This window comes from Lissotriton vulgaris, chromosome 2_1 (genome assembly GCF_964263255.1).
Source record: "Lissotriton vulgaris chromosome 2_1, aLisVul1.2, whole genome shotgun sequence".
Lineage (NCBI taxonomy): Eukaryota > Metazoa > Chordata > Amphibia > Caudata > Salamandridae > Lissotriton > Lissotriton vulgaris.
The window spans coordinates 1,792,418,057-1,792,438,103 of NC_141687.1; the positions used below are offsets into that span (position 1 = coordinate 1,792,418,057).

At 43.8% G+C, this 20,047-nt stretch overlaps 1 protein-coding gene across 1 annotated transcript in view; it reads right to left on the bottom strand.

The window, feature by feature from the left end:
• The window catches only part of LOC147733283 (SITS-binding protein-like), a 1,106,372-nt gene that overhangs the window by 232,773 nt on the left and 853,552 nt on the right, over window positions 1-20,047 (bottom strand). The window contains exon 6 of the mRNA XM_086957841.1: window positions 15,872-16,140. Within this exon, the coding sequence (XP_086813967.1) occupies window positions 15,872-16,140 (269 nt within the window). The remainder of the gene's footprint in view (window positions 1-15,871; window positions 16,141-20,047) is intronic.

Consider the following 20,047-nt stretch of genomic DNA (forward strand, 5'->3'; position numbering starts at 1 on the left):
CCAGCCGGAGTACATGCTTAACTTTGTCATGAGGTGCCTGTATGTCCAGTTATTTTTAGCTTTGTAATAAATTCTTAAATTTGAATTTACAGTTTAGATATACGTCATTACCTACAAATACTTTTTGTAGCAAGTGGTCAGAGGCAGTGTAGTTGGGCTGAGCCTTGCATTTATACAGTGTTAATTAGCATGAGCTTATTAGAAGTTTACCTTTTGCTTTCTTTTGCACACGACACACACGTTAGATATTGTTTCAAGTTAGACTGAGTGTTTTGCTTACATGAGAATAACTTGTTTTTCTACATTGCTAGACTTTCGTAAGCTTAGTCTGAACAGCGAGTGCCGAGGCCTTCAAGGTAATATCAACACTGTTGATGTTGTTCAAACTGATCAGCGCACGTTCTAGACATAACATATATGCAGCTGTGGACAGCTCAGATACTGGCGCCTTTATTAATACACTATGTAGGCAAGATTGAACGCACTTGGAGAACATTCGTATGCTGAGAGCTTGTGCAGAACTCGATGTGATTCACTCCTGCTAATCTCTGAGGTATGGGGTCGCCTATGCAAGCCTAAGAGACCTTCTTTAGTTATAAACTAACCTACTAGCAAGGGAGGGTGAAATATATGTATATATTTAACCTGTTTCCATTTAGCATTACAACATGCTTTCTCCCTTTGGTATTTTATGGAATAGTAACTATGCTGACAATCTTATTTCTTATCATATGTCTGCTTGTATTAGCTAAGATGCTGCACCTGAGATCACGGCGTTAAAATAAACATTTTAAACTTGCTTGTGTCTCCCTTTACTCCCTGTTCTGGACTGGTATGAGAGTATAACGAAAGAATGCGCATGTTTCCCACCTTACCTGAGGTATCCTAAGTGGCATGTTCTGGGTTGTCTATTCATTTGTGACTTTGCTATAGGACGAAGAGCTAATGAGACACTGATGCTAGTCTGCTAGGGGATTTTGGGTATTTAGGTAAGTTATTGTTACACCCTAATTGACTGAGGTCCTGAGTCTTTGTGCACAGTTCTGTGACTTAGCAGAATCCCTGCAACATGGCACCCAACGTTGGTGGTCTTATTTCATGACGCTTGAGTAGTGCTTATATCAGACCTTAACCACTTTACAATTATTTCCGGTTAACAGTGGTGACGGATAAACCTACCTATAGTTACATAGGTCTTTTCAAGCTTGAATCTTTCAAAACGGTTTCCTTTTGAATTACTACCTAGTTGTGCTACATTGTTTTGCATTGTACCTCTCCTGTCTGTGTCGTTATGGGTGACATTTACATACCGCAGCATAGTCGCATTGTGGTCCGCAATCATTTGCAGGCTTATAATGTCACCTTGGAGGCATGGCGATTATTCTAGTGGTGAGTGCTTAGATAGCTTACCCGTTTGAGATTTTCTACTCATGGGTGACATTTCCTGCTGTGGATGCAGCTACTCAGGTGTTTCACGCTTAGACTCACACAGCCGTGCCATGGAATATGTTCCTTATAGGACACAGGAAATTCCGATTTCTGCATGGCAGCACTGTGTTTGTTTTAACGGTGCCCTTCCCCACAGTTTAACCGCAATTAGATTAGGTCCTTTGTCCATTCCAGGCGCTTCTTGGCCTGTTTTGGCTGGATTTACCCCGCATCCTCGTGCGGGTCAGTCCCTGTCGCTGAGTTGAGGTCCCTATATACCTCCGCAATCGGAGTTATTAGGGCCTTGGTTCAATATATTACGTGCAGTTTCCAGGGCGGGCCCATGGTGTTGCGGCGCTCCCAGCTGGACCGAGCGGAATGAAGCTTAGTCCCGTCATGGTTAATACGTTTATGGGCAAGCGTCCCAAGGATAAGGAAGATATGCCTTTCTGGCTTGCCGAGAAATTTGACCAGCTGGAAGCAGTTTTTCCTAATTGGAGTCCTGTAGAAAAACACAGAATTCTTACAATTAGTTTGCCCAAGGACTTGGTACCGGAAGCCGGTGACTGCGAGTAATGGGGGAAAACTTTGCGGCGGTGTACATGAGGTGCTTCGGCACTCCGTCAATGGCTGTCCTGCGGACGGTCATTCAACTTGTTCAAGATGAACACGGACCTGAGGCTGTGGTTAAATTGGAAATGAGACTCATTGGCTCATTTGATGTAGTTTCCGATCTCGTCCTTTCTAATATAAAGGGAGATGCAGTGAACTTCCAAGTGTCTAATGCCTTGCGAGATGTCCTTGATGCTGATAAACCCTGTCAGTTACCGAGAAATATTATGGTGGCTTATAAGACCATAGGTCGTAATAATTTGGGTGTCAAGCCCTTTTCTGCTAAAGATAAAAAACAGACTTGGGGGTCGAAGTCTGAAAAAGACGAGCAACCCAAAGCTCTAAAGCAAAATTGGAACAAAAACAAGAAGCAGGGAAAGCAACAACAGAAACGGGAGTCCCGTCCCGCATCACCAGTGCCTGTGTCTACTGAGCGCTCTTATGACTTGCGCGACCGTGCTACGATTAAGTCACCTGATTGATTTCAGGTTCCTGATCAACGTTCTCCTCGTTCTTTACAGGACACATCGGCCTCATCGTCCGGAGATGGGGGCGGCGGCAGAGGCAGGGGTGGCCAGCAGAGTTGCAACCAACCAACCCCCGAAAGACGGTAAAGGCAAGCAGGACGATTCTTCACAGAAAAGACCCCAGTTTCAGAAAAAGAAATTTGCAGTTTTAACAGCGAGATATGCCACAGATAGTGAGAATGCAGCTTCGGAATCAGACGTGGGCACCGATGCTGTTGGACAGCGTGGCAGAGATTACCATAGTGCGAGAGGCCCTGCGTCCATTACTGAAGTTGACAGCGACTGACAAATTTGTTGTTGTTGAGACAGCCGATACTAGAGTAGCTCCCCCTGATAGGTTATTTGAAGGTGACATACAACGTACCATAAAAGGGGTATTTTGGGAAAATCTTACAACTACATGCAACATTTTGTTAGTGGAGGCTCGCTGGCCCCCACCTTTTGCTCTCGCAGCGCAGAGAGGGGAGGAGGTAATCCTCCCTAGTTTTGCGCACAAAGTGTCAAAGGAGCATGCACTGAATTTTGCAGAAGAGTGGGCTAAGGCTTTTGCGCCTCCTTTGTAGTGTACTCACTGTGGTTGGGATAAATGCGCCCCCAACATGAGATTCCCTTGCGGTCTATGCCACAGCTTCAACCTCAATATCCCATGCGGCGGGAAGCGAAAACTTCGGTCGTAGAAATCCTTGAACAATTAGAATATCAAGGTGTGATTGAAACTTGTGTGTCTCCGATGAATAACCCTCTTTTTACTGTGCCCAAGCCTGACGGTTCTTACCATTTGGTATTGGATTACCGGCATCTAAACTCGCATTGCCGTACCTGTGCAGTACAGAATACTCACGGCTTTGCCTTGGTGGATGGTCTTGTACGTAAACGGTTTAAAACCACACTTGACATATCCAATGTTTTTTTTGCCCACGATCTTTCCGATTTAAGTAGTCAATGGATCGCTTTCACCAGTGGTGGCACACAGAAAAAAATTCAAACATTCAGCAATGGGCTATAAGAATAGTCCAAGTGTGTTTGCTGCCCGTGTAGTTTCTCTTTTTGAGAGAATCGACCCAGATGAGTGTTCGTATGAGGTTGACATGTATCGCACAGACAACAAGATATGGGCGCATCAGTTGACAGCATAATTTGCAATTTTGCTGTCTTTTTTAACTTTGATAAGTCTCACATTGCAGAGTACACAGTGTTGTTCCTGGGATGTGAGCTCAACAATGAAGGTCGAGAATTGGCTCCTCACTTCTTGGAGGAATTCGCACAACTGCGTGCTCCTACAACACTGAAAAAATTACAATGCTTGCTGAGATTTTTGAATTTCGGGCGTACTTATATTCCCGAATGTGCCCAGCCTATCAAGCCTTTATATGTTTTGATGAAACCAACTTTTACCAAATCGTGCTGGCTGCCTGAACATTTCGCCACTTTGCAATCCTTGCAGGCTGTTCTGCTAGAATCTAAATTCTTACTGACTCGTGATAACCACACCAACCGTCCCTGGGGTGGTGGGTTTCACGTACCTTAACGAAGGGGACACAGAACCTATCACTTACAAGTCACACTTGTACACTTTGGCTGAAATACTGTTTTCCACTGTGGAAAAAGTTTTGACAGCAGTGCAAATGGTGATTCTGAAGGAACGCGCACTGTCGCAGGGAAAACGCATGTTGGTTGTTAACCCATATCCTGCCTTGGAGGCAGTGACGAAAGCTAGTGTACCTAATTCTAACACTTTGCACCCACGGTGGATACAATGGGCAACATCATTGATGTCTCCGGATGTCACGTTCATTTTTGATGCCTCCTTACGGTCGCAGTAGTATTTGTAGTATGAATTTGTTCATCCAGCCCCTTTGACTCTGCGTCCTTTGGAGGATTTCCATTGTATCATTTACACTGATGGTTCTGCGCAAGTTGAACATGGGTCTAAGCACACATACGTCTCGGCTTGCGCTATTGTGGTTGGTACCATGGTGGATGGAGAATTCAAGACACAGACGTTAGGGGACTGTACCCCCCAGTTAGCGGAGCTCTGTGCTCTGATGCTTGCAATGGAGTACGCAGACCCTGGTGTGACAACTCTTATTGTGAGTGAATCTTACTACTGTGTCCAGTCTTACAATGACAATCTGTTCTTTTGGACTCAGAACGACTATTGTGACTCCAAAGGTAGCACAATAAAACACAAACTAATCTGGGTTCGAGTGGCTGAACTTAAAGAGCAACTGCCGCTCGTGTATGTAATTCATACTCTTGGTCATCAGCGTGTGGGAGCTCACGCTGTTGACAATAGTCTGGCCGACAAGGCCGCAAAAACAGCAGTTTCAACATTTTGGTTTTAGCAGTTACACGTTCCAAAAGTAAGATTGATGATGACATCTTGGCAGCAATTGCCGCTACGGAGAAGGGTAGTAAAAATCCCACTGGATTTCCTTCAAATTATTCTTATCATTTAAGTCCTGATAAAGTTCCTTATGGGAAAATCCCAGACATTGGTGACAGATTGATTCCCAGCGTGGACCGTAGGCCAGCGCTGATTACAGCTGCCCACGAGGGTGTTGCGTCCCCGCATGCAGGCGTTTCGGCTTCTGTATCTCAGTTACAACAGCGTTTTTGGTGGCGGGGACTGTATAAATAGACATGTGATTATGTCCTTCAATGTGACATTTGTCAGCAGGTCAAGGATTCGACTGCTACGTATCTGCCCCAGACACAGTTGTATATTTCCAATAAACCACTTGGTTGTGTTTATTTGGATCACTGCAATTCTTTTCCTTCAGATACTGCGTATAGGAACATCTTAGTTGCAGTTGAATCTTGCACGCGCTTTATAAGGGTGTGGCCCCACCAAAGTGGTGATTCACGAACTGTCATAAGAAATTTACGTGTGTTTGTGGGAATTTTTGCGTGTGGCACCTTCCATTCGGACCAGGGTCCAGCATTCGCCTCTAAGGCGTACAAGGATGCCATGAGTTCATCGGGGGTCCAAGTCAAATTTTCGTCTCCATACCGACCTGAGGGTATAATGTTGCGGAGCGGATGAACCGTGACTTAAAGCAATCATTGACAGCTAGGGTTATAGGTATTGGTCGGAACTGGCTAGCCCATCTCAATAGCCTACTGCATGCACGTAATAATCTCCCCAGAAGGTCTCTGGGTGGGCGGACCCAATACAAGATACTATTTGGTGTCAAAATGTTTGTCCCAGACGTTGAAGGTCTAGACCAGGCTGTGGCTGCTGCTCCCTTTGACGTAGATGAACATTGTAATGTTGTACAGAATCTACAAGAGACAGCCTTGCAAAGGAACATTTGCGCTCCACATCTGACGCTGTGTTGCAGATTCCGGTAGTTAACTGGCTACTCCGAGTTGGAGAACTGGTCCAAGAGAAGATCACAAGAATTTGGTCCCTCATATCGAGCTCCAATTCCTATACTTGGCGTGCAGGTCACAAGAACAGTCATTTTACCTCCACTTCCAGGTCGAAAGGAAAGAATGTACATCTCTATTGACAATGTAAAATTACACAGAGTGGCCGATTCTTCTTAGTATGACACCAGCGGTCTCCTGTCCATCGATACTGAGAAATTCTGTTTTGGCTCTGGCTCCTAACAACAAGCCTGACATTGCATTCGAGATGCCTGCAGTTTCAAGTCCTTTATTGAATACCCCACCTGATGCTCATCTTGATGAGACTGAGAATACTTACCCCACAGACTTGTCGATGCCCGATTTGCAAACCTGTTTGGTCCAGATTTTCATTTGACGCTAACTCTACCACATCGAAGTGCCCTTCAAAACTTTCTGTTTTTGCAACATGGTTTAAAAAACATTTTTTGATTCCTCCTTGGACTTACATTTGGTTGGTACTTTTTTCAATTTTTTTGTTTATGTCAATTGGATTTGTGGTGTATTTATTTCCGTCTTGTAAATGGACACTACGTTGAAGAGAGGACTGCTATTCGACATATTAATGGAACATTGGCATCCCATTCCACTTAACACAGATTGAAGAGGGACCTGAGTTTTGTAAACATTATTGCTTGGCCTGTCTTAGATGGGATTGTATAGGATGCTGTTAAATTTCAAATTACACGGTCCCACAGAGGTTATAAATGTCCAGAACGTACTAAGAGTTTCTATGGGGGAAGTGGTTAAACAAAATATACGCTCTGATGATTGGAATGTTCAAGTCGTGGAGGCTTTGTTTTCAGATTTGAAATATTATGCTGCTTTTGATGCTGAGGATTTATACTTAGATTCAGCTAATTATGGTGATTTGTTCTGTAATCAACACTATGGCAATCACTACCTGCATAAGGCAAACACATGGAGAAATATGGCTAATTATACGCAATGGGAACATTGCCCCGCTCCATTAGAAGGCAGCTCGAATTCTCTTTTGAAGAGATTCACTTATTTTACTGATTTCAATCAGTCAAATCCTAATGCATTTTATTTTAAGATGACTGAAAAGTCAACTTCCAAAGTTAGACTTGGCACACAAAATGATTATATTCCAAGTCCTTTCTTGACTAATTGGCTATTGGGGGCTATGACCTGTGGAAAGATACTATTGATCTTAAATCTGTTTGGGGTTCTAAAAGTTGGCAGGTGCAAGGCAACGAGGCTTTGCATCGTGCATGTCTCATCCCGAACCATATGTTGTTTTTGAATTCGACTATTTCACAAACCACCTGCTTTGGATTGGCTACAACTAAAAAATTAAATGCTCCTTCTTTTCCAGAATTGTTTGGGATAATAATACCAGTATTTCTATCAGATAAATAAAGACCCTGTTGCTGAATATTACCTTTAACATATCCAGTTTGTTTCCTAAGGTTTGGCTGTTGTGGCGCAGAAGTGCAAATTCTTGCCAATAACGTTTTCTGGGTGTAGCCCCAGGCTCCACACACTTTAGGGTGGATCCCCGTTTTGAGAGTGACCATTCTATGACTACCCATTCAGTAGGGAAGCTGTGTCAGAATTGGTTCAAACACTCCACTTTAGTACCACCCGTTCGTACCCCTAGGATCATGGGGTGTGCGAACCGTACCAGGGGTCTGTTTTGCACGCATTTCGAATCGAATTCTGCTTTTGCAGACATTTTTAGCTCTTGTAAAAAAAGAGTTGTACAGAGTGTTGACTGGACGAATCATACTTGCTGGGTCGGAAAATGATGCTTCGATCCGTACGGACATCGCGTACTGTGCGTTCCGAATGCGATTCGTATGGATTATTGAGTCGTACGGGATTTGGTATGATTCGGACGGAGAACTGCTTTGGGTACGCATCGTACTACATCGTACGTAGGGGGACGTTCGAGGATATGAGTCGTACGGGAAACATGCTCCATACAGCTTTTCGTACTGGATTTTGTCCAATCGGAATTGGCCCCTAAGTGTCTCTATGTAAACGGCTAAGGGTTTCCATTATATGTGAAAGGTGTGATAGGTCCCTTACTCCTAATTTCTTTTTTTTTCTTTTTAGCTGGAAGCCCTGTTCTTTTGATGATGTTTGCATGCACTCTGGGTATATTTTAATATATTTAATGATACATTCTTAAATTAGTTTAAATAGCCAAATTATATCGAGTATTTGCTACACCTATTTAAAAGTATGTGGTTATCTGTAATGTGCAAAATGACAATGATCGGTCTATTTCTTTACTCCATTTTTAGATGGCTTGTAGAAAATTTCATTTTTAACAAGGAATATGTGGTTATGCAATTTGTTGTCATAAAAGCCATGTGTAAAATTCCTTTCTTACCAATGGTGTACTCCCCAATTACTAGGTGCAGGTTAAGACATTGATCTAGAGTCCCTTTACCATGTCTAAATCCATATTGTAGGTCTGAGATGACATTAGAAATGACCAAGCCACACTGTTAGATGATCCAATATCACTTTCCCCTTAATTTTGGCTGCCAAATTCAAAATCCAGAGTGGCCTATAACATGCGGGGTCATCCCTTGCGCCCTTTTTCAAAATGGGACTGATGATAGCCTTTGCCCATGGGGGGGGAAAGCCGCAAGGACAGGCCTCATTAATAACTTGAGCCAATATCTTTGCCAGATGACAGGACCTGCCTTGTACAGGTCTGCGGGTACCCCTTCTGGACCTGGTGCTTTCCCTCCAGATGTCAGGCTGATGGCTTTGTGGACCTCGTCTACAATAAAATGAAGTGGAGTGCTGCCTAAGCCAATAACCCTTTGTGTCTCAGGCTCATCTAAATTGTCTCAGATATATATATTTTCAAAGTGCTATACCCAGTTCTCAGCGGATATTGTACAGTCTGTATTAGAGTTGGCCTATCAGAGAAAAAAGGGCTATTAACCACAGTCCAGAACTTGGAGCTATCTGACGAAACACCTGCTTGACTGAGGGCCTCCCAGGCACGTTCTCTGATCAACTTCTTCCTCTCAAAGACTGCAGACTCATAACCTTCTTACAGCCCCTGACCACTGCTTCATCCCTTGGGTTATGTTTGAGAACCTGCACTCGCTTCCTATGGGCCGCAGAGCAGATGTCATCGAACCACCTCTTGGTCTTAGGGCATTTGACCCTGCTCTTAGTAGTTAAATTAGATGATATCTGTGTAGATATTTTATCAAAAGCCTCCAAAACAGCTCTTTCTTGCGTACAAGGGTCCATACATGCTTGAATCTCTGTGACAGAGACAACATACAGATTAACAAGGAAGCTTTCTGGGATAAACCTCTCCCACTTTAACCTACATACTTGGTCTTTAGTGCTGATGTTCTTGTTTGAGTTACAACCAGCCACTGGTCCTTTTAAGAGTGGTGGGGTAAAGAAGCTAGAGTGTGAGGGGATTATAGTCGCTGTGGCAGTTCCAGGAGACGCCCAGCTTCTCCATGGCCGAAACTAAAGGTGTGGAGAGCATGATGAAATCAATAGTGCTGGAACTACTTCTTCCTATATAGGTAGGGACCAATATGGTCACCTCTGTTTGCTCTGGGCAATGTAGGTTATTGGCTGAGAGGAGCCCTTCTATGAGAATACATGACGGTGAGCGCTCAAAATGATTAGCCAATGGCAAGGAGTCCCCCATGGATCGTATTAATTGCAACCGTGGAAAAGATTGATCATTGAAGGATACTGCAGATTGGAGTATAATGGTGGCTATCATTTGAAAAAAAAGAGTACCATGAGACTATTGAGATTGGTAGTATGCTTAAATAACGTGACAGGAATACAAGATCCTAAATTACCAGTGTCTATCACAATCCTGTAGATGGTTACATTTAAGCAAAAGTGAGTATTCTCCTATTCAATTTACACCAAAAAGATGTATGAATCCAAATGAACTAATTTCACACTTTGCAGTATTGTGCAAAAAACAGCAGTGCTGTGTTATGCAAATGGTAAGCAATGCACAATGCCAAATTTAGCAAGAGTCATGTTCCAAGGACGTAATCAGCCATTCTCACACTGAAAAAGCAGTTTTATTGTGACTCTAAGTGGTTCAGTTTTGTGCCACAGGCCCTTCTGTGAGACTACACACTCCAGGATTATGACCCAAAGGTAAGACATGTAAAATATGTAATTTTGCATTAATTACACATCTGACACAAGAATCTTATGTGATCTTCTACTGCCTCTTGTCTGCACCTGATTTCATTTGGTGTTAATGGATGACGTAAAGCCAGGTGACACTAATTTAATATATATGGCTTTGTGTGGAAACCTCTAGGGGAAGCTTCTCCAACAAGTAGCTTGTGAGCTACTAGTAGATCTCCAGCTACCTTTGAGTAGCTCTCCTGTGTGCAGCCCAGTGAATTAAGTTAGAGGCCTTTGCTTGCTTGAATTAAATATATGTATGCCAAAATTGAAACACGCATATTTGAAATTAAAATGTGTGTATTTTAAGAATTCATAAGCCAATGTTTAGAGGAAAATGGTTACATTTTCAAAATATATTTAAAGCTTATACTTGAGCCACAGAACTCAAACTAACTTTGTTAACTTGGTGTTAAGGCCATTGGCACTATGGTAGTATGCATTACCCATGTAGAATCATTCCACATTGACAATTTTCTTTTAAATTACTGCTGGCAACTACGCCGGAAGCACAAAGGTGATCACTGCTGGAAATCATGCATATGGTGACCACTAATGTGATCTTTTATGATGTGGTACCTACTACATCGCTAATGATATCAGTAGGTCAGGAAGATTTTCACCTAACATAAGTAGCTCTTATTAAAGAAAAGTTTTCCTAACCTATTATGCCACTTTGGGATAGAGGTCAAGGAAGCGATGCTCCACAGTGCAAAATGATTGCGGAATTTTGCTCACATAGACCTTACCACAAAATATGTATCTGCTAAAGATGATTGGTGCTGCTGGTTGTTCAGTTTTAATTGTGTGAGTGTAGCTATGAATATCATTTTTGTAAGTTCAAAGTCATTTTATCTAAATGTATTTTATGTAATACTTATTTTAGTTTGTGTTCTAAGTTATAAGTATTTTATTAATATTTGAATTTTTAGTACAATTGTTTTACTTTAATAACATATTTAAAGAATGTTTATGTTTTTTGTTAATTTGTATTTATTGGTGTGTTATCTGGCACTTAGCAATTTTACTGTAAATTTATTTAATGGTGTATTTATTTTTTGGGGACACTTTTGAACTTTTCAACTTTATGTGGGATGTTTGATTTTTAAGGGAATATAGTGGGCAGTGTTTTAATACATGTATTTTTGGAGTTTGTAATTGTTAAATACTTCTTTAATTTATGGTTTTGTTTCTTCAGTAAGTACCTTTCTATATTAATTGTCTAAGTAATGCTAATGAATATTTAGTTCTTTCCAAAAATGGTTAATATTTGTTTTTATCAATGTTTACTATTTAATACTTTTAACCCTTTGACCACAGCCAGAATTTCCCTGCGGTGCGGGAAAATCCCACACATGAGCAAATCGGACGGCTCCCGGCCGTCTGACGCACATGCCCGCGGGGCCCAGGTGCTGTCCGACGCGGGCAAGGGGTAAATATGCTGTTTTTCTCCGTGGTAAACTTGTGCCGTTTTTTTGTCGTTTTTCCCCTTAGTTCCCCTTTGCCTTCTGAATACTGTGTTTGTTTCCCCCTTTGCCTTCTGTATCCTGTATTGTGTCCCCCTCGCTCCCCCTTATGCCTCTGGCCCCCCCGCTTCCCGCCCTCTGATTCCTGCCACTGCTCCCTGCGGCCCTGCCCCCCCGCCGCTCCCATTCGCCACCCCACTCCCACCTCCCAGCTGCTCCTCCCTCCCTGAGCCCCTCATATGGAGGCCGCCCGGCCAACGCGCAGCGGACGCGTGCAGTGGGAGCGCCGATTGTGCCCCGAAGGCGCGCCAAACGCAAGCCCGTCTGCGCCCGTCCGCGCCTGGACAGCGCCCAGCACCAGGACCCCTAGTCCTCATCGCTGCCATCGCACCCGTAGAACATACTACGCCGTCGCCCTCCACGCACTCAACGCCGGCCGAAACACCGCCTGCTACCAAGCCACCCCGAGACGCACACACGGACCCTTCACCTGCCAAGCCTGCCGATTCACCTGCCTCCGTACCTGCACCGCACTCGCCAAGCCGAGCACCAGCAACAACCACCTGAAGTGTATCCTGCTCAACACCCGTTCCGTCCACAGGCACGCCGTCGAACTCTGGAACCTCCTCGACACCACATCACCGGACGTCGCCTTCCTCACGGAAACCTGGATGAACGCCTCCTCAGCCCCCGACATCGCCATAGCCACCCCGGATGGCTACAAGATCACCCGGAAGGACTGCATCAACCAAACCGGAGGAGGCATCGCCATCGTCCACAAAAGCACTATCCACATTACGACCAACTCCGACGACACCCTCACCGCCGCCGAACACCTTCACTTCCAGATACACACCGACCCCAAGACCACCCTCAGAGGCACCCTTGTCTACAGACCCCCGGGACCACGCACACAATTCAGCGAAACCATCGCAGACTTCGTCAGTCCACACGCCCTCACCTCCACAGACTACATCCTCCTAGGGGACCTCAACTTCCACTTGGAGAACAACAAGGACTGCAACACCGCCGCCCTGCTGGAAAACCTTGCCAACCTCGGACTCAAGCAACTGGTGAACACCCCCACCCACTACGCCGGCCACGCGCTTGACCCCGTCTTCTACTCCAGCAAACACATCTCCTTCAGCCACTCCACCGGACTACACTGGACACACCACAGCTGCGTCCACTTTGACTACAGGAAAACCACGACCCACCACCACCCGCAACAGGTTCCCCGCAGAAGCTGGAGCAAGATCACCGCCGACCAGCTCGCCACCACCCTCAGCCAGAACTCGCCCTTCAACACGACGGACCCCGACGAAGCAGCCCACAACCTCACACAGTGGCTCACCGACTGCGCCGACCTCTGCGACTCTCTTGCCTCGTTTTTTCACCGCAAGATCGCAGACATACACAACAGCTTCGGTGCACAAACCATGCACCCTACCGCCGAACCGGTGCCCCACACCACCACCCTCTGCACCTGGACCCCTGTCAGCACCGAAGACACCACCCGCATGATGAACACCATCCACTCCGGCTCCCCTACCGACCCTTGCCCACACCACATCTTCAACAAAGCCGACTCCATCATCGCTCCCCATCTCCGGGACATCATCAACAGCTCCTTCCATCCACCACCTTCCCGGAGAGCTGGAAACACGCCGAGCTGAGCGCCCTCTGCAAGAAACCCACTGCGGACCCCACGGACCTCAAGAACTTCCACCCCATTTCGCTCCTCCCCTTCCCAGCTAAAGTCATCGAGAAGACGGTCAACAGACAACTCTCTGCCTTCCTCGAGACCAACGGATCCCTCGAACCCTCACACTCCGGCTTCCGAGCAAACCACAGCACAGAGACCACCCTCATCGCAGCCACCAACGACATCAGGTCCCCGTTCGACAACGGGGAAACTGCCGCCCTCATCCTCCTGGACCTCTCAGCAGCCTTCGACACCGTCTGTCACCGCACCCTGATACAGCGCCTCAGCAACACGAAATCCAAGGAACGGCCCTGGAGTGGATCATCTCATTCCTCGCCGGAAGAACCCAGAGAGTCCGCCTCCCCTTGTTCCGATCCGCGGCCACCGAAGTCATCTGCGGCATCCCGCAAGGATCCCCACTCAGCCCCACCCTCTTCAACGTCTACATGAGCCCTCTCGCAGCCATTGCCCGCCAACACAACCTCAACATCATCTCCTACGCCGACGACACCCAGCTGATCCTCTCCCTCACCAAAGACCAAGCCACCGCCAAAGCCAACCTCCAGGAAGGTATGAGAGACGTCGCAGAATGAATGAAGATCAGCCGTCTGAAACTGAACTCAGACAAGACGGAAGTCCTCATCCTCGGTCCATCTCCCTCCGCCTGGACCGACTCCTGGTGGCCCATTGCCCTGGGCAGCGCACCCAAACCAACGGACCATGCACGCAAGCTGGGCTTCATCCTGGGCTCCTCCCTCACGGTGACCAAGCAAGTGAACGCCGTCTCATCATCCTACTTCAACACCCTGCGCATGCTCCGAAAGATCTTCCGATGGATTCTCACCGAAACCAGGAAGACGGTCACTCAGGCCCTCGTTACCAGCCGTCTGGACTACGGGAACACCCTCTATGCTGGAACCACAACCAAACTCCAGAAAAGACTCCAGCGCATTCAGAATGCCTCAGCACGACTCATCCTAGACATCCCTCGCCGCAGCCACATCGCCGCCCACCTGAAAGACCTACACTGGCTCCCCGTCAACAAGAGGATCACGTTCAGACTTCTCACCCATGCACACAATGCCCTCCACAACATGGGTCCGAAGTACCTCAACAGTTGCCTCACTTTCTATACACCCACCCGCCAGCCTCGCCCTCGCCACCGTCCCACGATTTCGGAAATCCACCTTCGGAGGAAGATCCTTCTCCTACCTGGCAGCCAAGACATGGAACTCCCTCCCCACTCACCTACGGCTCTCCCTGGATCATCTCTCCTTCAGGAAACACCTCAAGACCTGGCTGTTTGAGCAGTAGCGACCCCCCCCCCCGTGCCTTGAGACCCTTATGGGTGAGTAGTGTGCTATGCAAATTCTATGATTGATGATTGATTGATTGTTACATTTTCTTTATTATATTGATTTATTGGTTGAATTGGTTTTAGATTTTTTTGTACTTTCATTTCAAAGCATGTTTATTTTATATTTGTATCTTTTTAAAAAAAACTTTTGATGAAGTAATATGAATATTAGTAATGTCCTTTCAAAATTTAATTGTAATGATCTAATAACTATAGTGTTCAATTTTAACGTTTATTTAATAATGTAATTGAACATTTATAAAGTGTTTATAAAAATTACAATTCTTATTAACATTTTTTAATTAATTACATGTTTTTAAATTATTCCATTTAGGTGTATTTTATTTAAATGTATTTCTATTTCATTGTTTACATTAATTTTTACATGTCATTCACCTAAAACTTGTCTTGAGTTATTATGGTAAATATATTTTGGCAAATATATAGTTTAGTAATATTGATATGTTTGTCCACTTCAGTTTTGCACTCATTATTCTTGTAATCTATGCTGGAAGTATGAAAAATCATTATTTTGTCTCGTAATATATTTGAATTGCAATATTTTTTCTCCTCTGGAGTATGTTGTAGAAGGACTGGCCCACAGAAAAATGACATACCGCTAAATTAAAGGTGCAATTTTACAATGGAGTAAAGATTATGCAGGCAACATGGAAAGCATTAGTACTAAAATTAATGCTAATTAAGGTAGAATTTTAATCTGTGCTTTGTGAATGCAAGTAAAGCACCGTAGAATAAAATGTTGTTACCAATAGCATCAGTGCTCAGTTTTGTTGTAGACAAATATTACAAGGAATTAAGTGAGCTATTATTTCTGTCAATGCACTTCAGACCCCTCACCTCCAGCTATGCATTTGTCATGTTTTCTGCAATGAGATGCTCCCTTTGATGCCACAAGCTCCACTCCAATATAATTAAATTACATAACACTTTTTTTTATTACAGTGTGAACTCGACCCGAATCTGTTATCAGAGCGCTTTATATAGCACCAGTTGCATTACATGAGGACAGATTACATTTTTCTTTGTTAGGCACGGGAGATTAAGTGATTTGCCCAGAATCACAGGATTTATAGCGTCAGTACCAAGACTCAAACCCTGCTCCCCAGATTCGAGGTCGACCACCCTAGCCGTTAGGCCAATTCCTCTCCCCAACAATGATTTAGAAATGTACCTGGTGCAGGCAGTCACAACCGAGGAATCTCCTAACTTTGCTGCCACCTTTCCAAAATACTCAACGTAGTTATCGCCTTCCAAAGCTGCTGGGGACTGGATTGATTGCTCTGTAAATGTGTTTCCTTCTCCTCCTTCAAATGTGACGTATTCAGCTCCAACTTTCTGCTGCAGCAAGCTCACTGTATTCAAATACCAGGTAATGGCGGCTTCAGAAGTGACATTGAGCCGCAGTGACAACTGTCCCTTCCACTTGGTTAACAGAGGTACCTGCAATGGGAAGATTAGGGTGATTAGTATTTCTTGATCTGCAACTAATTACATTACAGTTGCAAAGTCTTTTGTTACAAAAGGCCAGCATTCGATCAACAGCAGATGCAGTGTGTTTTGAACTTTTAACACTTAGGGCTTGATTACGAGTTTGGCAGTTCCCAGACAGCGTGACTTGCGGGGGTTCGGGGTGGCGGTCTTCCGACTGCCCTATTATAATTAGGGCAGTCAGAATGCCATTGTCGCACTGCCGTACCCTGGCGGTGGTGCGGCGGTGTAGAGGTAGCTATATGGCGGTCCCGCTAGAATATTACAAGTTTCCTCTCTACAACGGTTTTCATGTTGGTTCATCTGCTATGAAAACCGTGGCAGAGAATAAACAAAGGGGGACCTACAGGGCCCACTGTTGGCTCTGGGCCTTGGGGTGCATGCAGGGGGGTCACAACATGTGTCCCCCTGTGTGCATGCACCCCAGTTCCTGCACAGTATGGACTTTGCATGGGAACGTCAGAAAAAAGCCAGAGATGTTATCAAAAGATAGTAATGATGAATTGTTTTGAGACAAAGCAGTAAAGCATAAGGAGAAGCTAATGATTCCCCAGATTAAGAAGTTTGAGAAAGGGCCCTTAAATGAGATGGGTTCAAATGTGAATTTTGTGCTAACTTGAATGAATGGAATGAAACAGATACAGAAGCAAGGTGGCAGAGGTGATGCAATGAATGTGACTGTTGAAATGATGAAAGATTACAGCTTGCCACATCTGAGGTAAACCAGGCACTGGAGGAGGGAGTATTGTCAGAACGCTAACTGTATTCAGAGGAATGCAGAGCAACTTTGACAGATGCAGAGAAATAATATGAAGGTTCCAAAAAACCAATTCAGAGCAGAATGTGCAGAGTCAGAGATAATTTTGAATGCTGATGCCAACAGCTACAGTGATACAGCAAAACATGAGGAACAAGATACCCTGTAGTTCGGGGTACCTGCAGAATCCATTGATTCTGAATAATGAGTTGGTTGGGAGTAGTTCACATGATTGTTCCTGAGTGGGGAGAAGACTACATGCTTGGGGCAGTCCTAGTGGTAGACCAAAGGGACCCATATATTGAGAGCAGTGCAAAAGTCAAAAGCATGAGTGGCAGCAAGAAGAAGTAATCTATGAATCCAGCAGTGAAAAGTTGGAGTTGAAAATCAGAGTTACAAAGACCCCAAAGAAAAGAAGAAGGTCACTGTTAACAGAGGAGATAGAGACAGAGATAAAATTGATCAAAGAGCAAGTTCAAGATTGAGTTTGAGCTCAAGTCAAAGTTCTTTGGGGAATAAAGAGACAGGGAGGCTTATAATACAAGGAAAGTGGTGAGGTGTGTCCTTAAACCAAGAAGGCTAACAACATGCTACGTCACTTTAGAAATGCAGGACGGAACCGTATTTACAAGAATATGATGCATCCCTGGGTTTTCTCCTGCACTGGCGCTAAATGTAGCAGCCTAGTGCCGACAAAGGGACCCATAGTGCAATGGTGCCTGCGTTGGGTGGAGTGATTGTTTATGTGCAGAAAGGTGCCCCTTTCTGCACATGAACAATCTGGAATGGTGATTTGAAACTTCTTTGTGTGCTGCTAAATGCAGCACAAATAGAAATTGCAAAATTTCAGTTTTTTATGCCTTTTATTGTTTATGTACAGGAAGGTGACCCTTCGTGCACATAAACAGATGAGTTTAGCTGTTTCCACGTTAAGTGGCTTAACACTGCCTTGTAAATAAGGCGAAGCCTGTATCGTTACCACAACGTCTTTAAAAGGGACTTTGTGGTGGCGATATGGGCTTGTAAATATGTCCAAAAGTCTGTTGCTGAGAATGAAAAAGCTAAAGAAGATCTTCCAAGGAAGAGAACTTGTAAAAGAAAGCATTGTGTTCCAGAAGTAAAACCTAAGAGACAATTGGATTCAAAAACTAGTAGGACTGAATCACCAGTTGCTAAAAGGTCAGCAGAGAAAAGTGTTGCAAACAGAAAATATGCCTCTCCTGAATGAGTGTATTTAGCAATAGTTTCTAAATAAGAAGGAGATGAAATTGTAGAGGACTATTCATTATGGAATCATTACCGGTAGAAGTGTGAAAGTGAAGAAAGAAGAAGAAATGGAAAACATATTTTCGATTTTTGCTTTGATTACTGTTTTAATAAAATAAGAAATATTATTGTTTTAAAGACATTTTGTTTTTGCTTATTGAATTTTTTACACAATAGGAAGTTTTGTCTCAATAGAAGATGGAATACAGTAGATCCTGTAAAATAGTAGGGATAAGTCACTAACAGTGCTATTAATAGTGTTGTAGTAGGACTGTTGTTGAGATTACTACTAAATAAAAATAAATTGAAATATATATATATTTGTGTATACCTTTCTACATCTGCTGGAAAGGATCTACTTATGTGCAGTTACCAATTTCATACTCTTGATCGTGTACTTTTTTACATTATAATCTTTGACCAGGATGAATTTCTCTCTTCCTATTTGACTTACTTTAATGTGTCTATAGAAAATCTGAATATTACGGAAGATAGAGAAATTAAATATGGTAAGTTTTAGAGAGTGAATGCACAAAACAGATACAATTCTAACCCGGGTAAAAGTTATATGTGTCTTTTGATTAGAGAGGAGCACAATTTCATTTGAGAATACAATGAAAGAGGAGTAAGCATGAAGAGAAACTGGGAAGAACACAAAATTGCATTGGAAGAAATACAGGAAGAAGGTGAATTTAGAATGTCAGGTGTGCATCCTAGATTGAGAATGGAGCAAGAGAGGAGGGGTGATCTGTGTATGGTTAGGCATAGCTTCTCAAAGGGAAGTAGGATAGAATTTGTAAGGGAGAGTGTGTGTGACAGAACTTATGAAGTTAGTTGAAATGATGCTTAGTTAAGAGCCTATTTTGAGGGGAATTTATTAGGTTTGGCTTGGCTCATGTTATCTAACTTCATTATTTCCTAGAGATTATCATTTGGACAAATAGTTCTAGTTATATTAGGTGCTATTATTCCTTCAATGGTAGTGGCGATGAACGATGTGAAAATTAGGCGTTTGTTAACAGCGGCAGATAGATTTGCTGTAGATACAGCAAGACCTTCCGAGCTCAGAGAGTATAATGCATTACCCAACTTGGAGAAGGGGAAGGTTGCCCAGGGTGGGTTGGGAAGGTGGTAAGGGAAGGGACTACATTTTGAATTTACTTGAACATAGGTTTGGGAGCAAAGTAGGGGAAAAATCAAAAACTGTATTTGGAGTCCTCTTGTGTATAAGAAGATCAAAGACCTGTAGGAGAAGTAACTGGATATATATGCTAATTATAGTAGACACATTGTGTGGCAGGTTAATAATGTTGGCAGCATATAAAAGAGAGTTAGCTCGGGATAAACACTTAAACACTTAAATCTCGATATAAGCATCAGGGAAAATCAGGAGGAATTAGCTGATTCTACGCAACCTGTCAATGTCTTGGAACTTTTCAAAAAGCTGAGAGAGGCTAAGGATTCCTTAGGAGAATATTTGGAGGGGATAGTGCAGAGGAGGTCGAATGTCAGCAAGTTGGCTTATTATGAATACTCAGAGGGGTGTGGGAAGTGGCTAGCTAGGAAAGTGAGACAGGAAAACATTAGAAATGAAATTAAAGAGGTAGTAAATAATGAGACCAAAGGACAATAAATAGAGGATCAAACGATAGGGGAGGCTTTCCCAGGATTTTTTCACAAAGTATATACAGAGGACACAGCAGCAACACTAAGTGAGATTAAGGAATGGTTACAACAAGACAATCTCCCAGCTTAAGTGTAGATCAAAATATGTTCTTAAACCAGGAAATTACGAAGGAAGAGATAGATAAGATCATAAAAATTTCCAGAACGGGA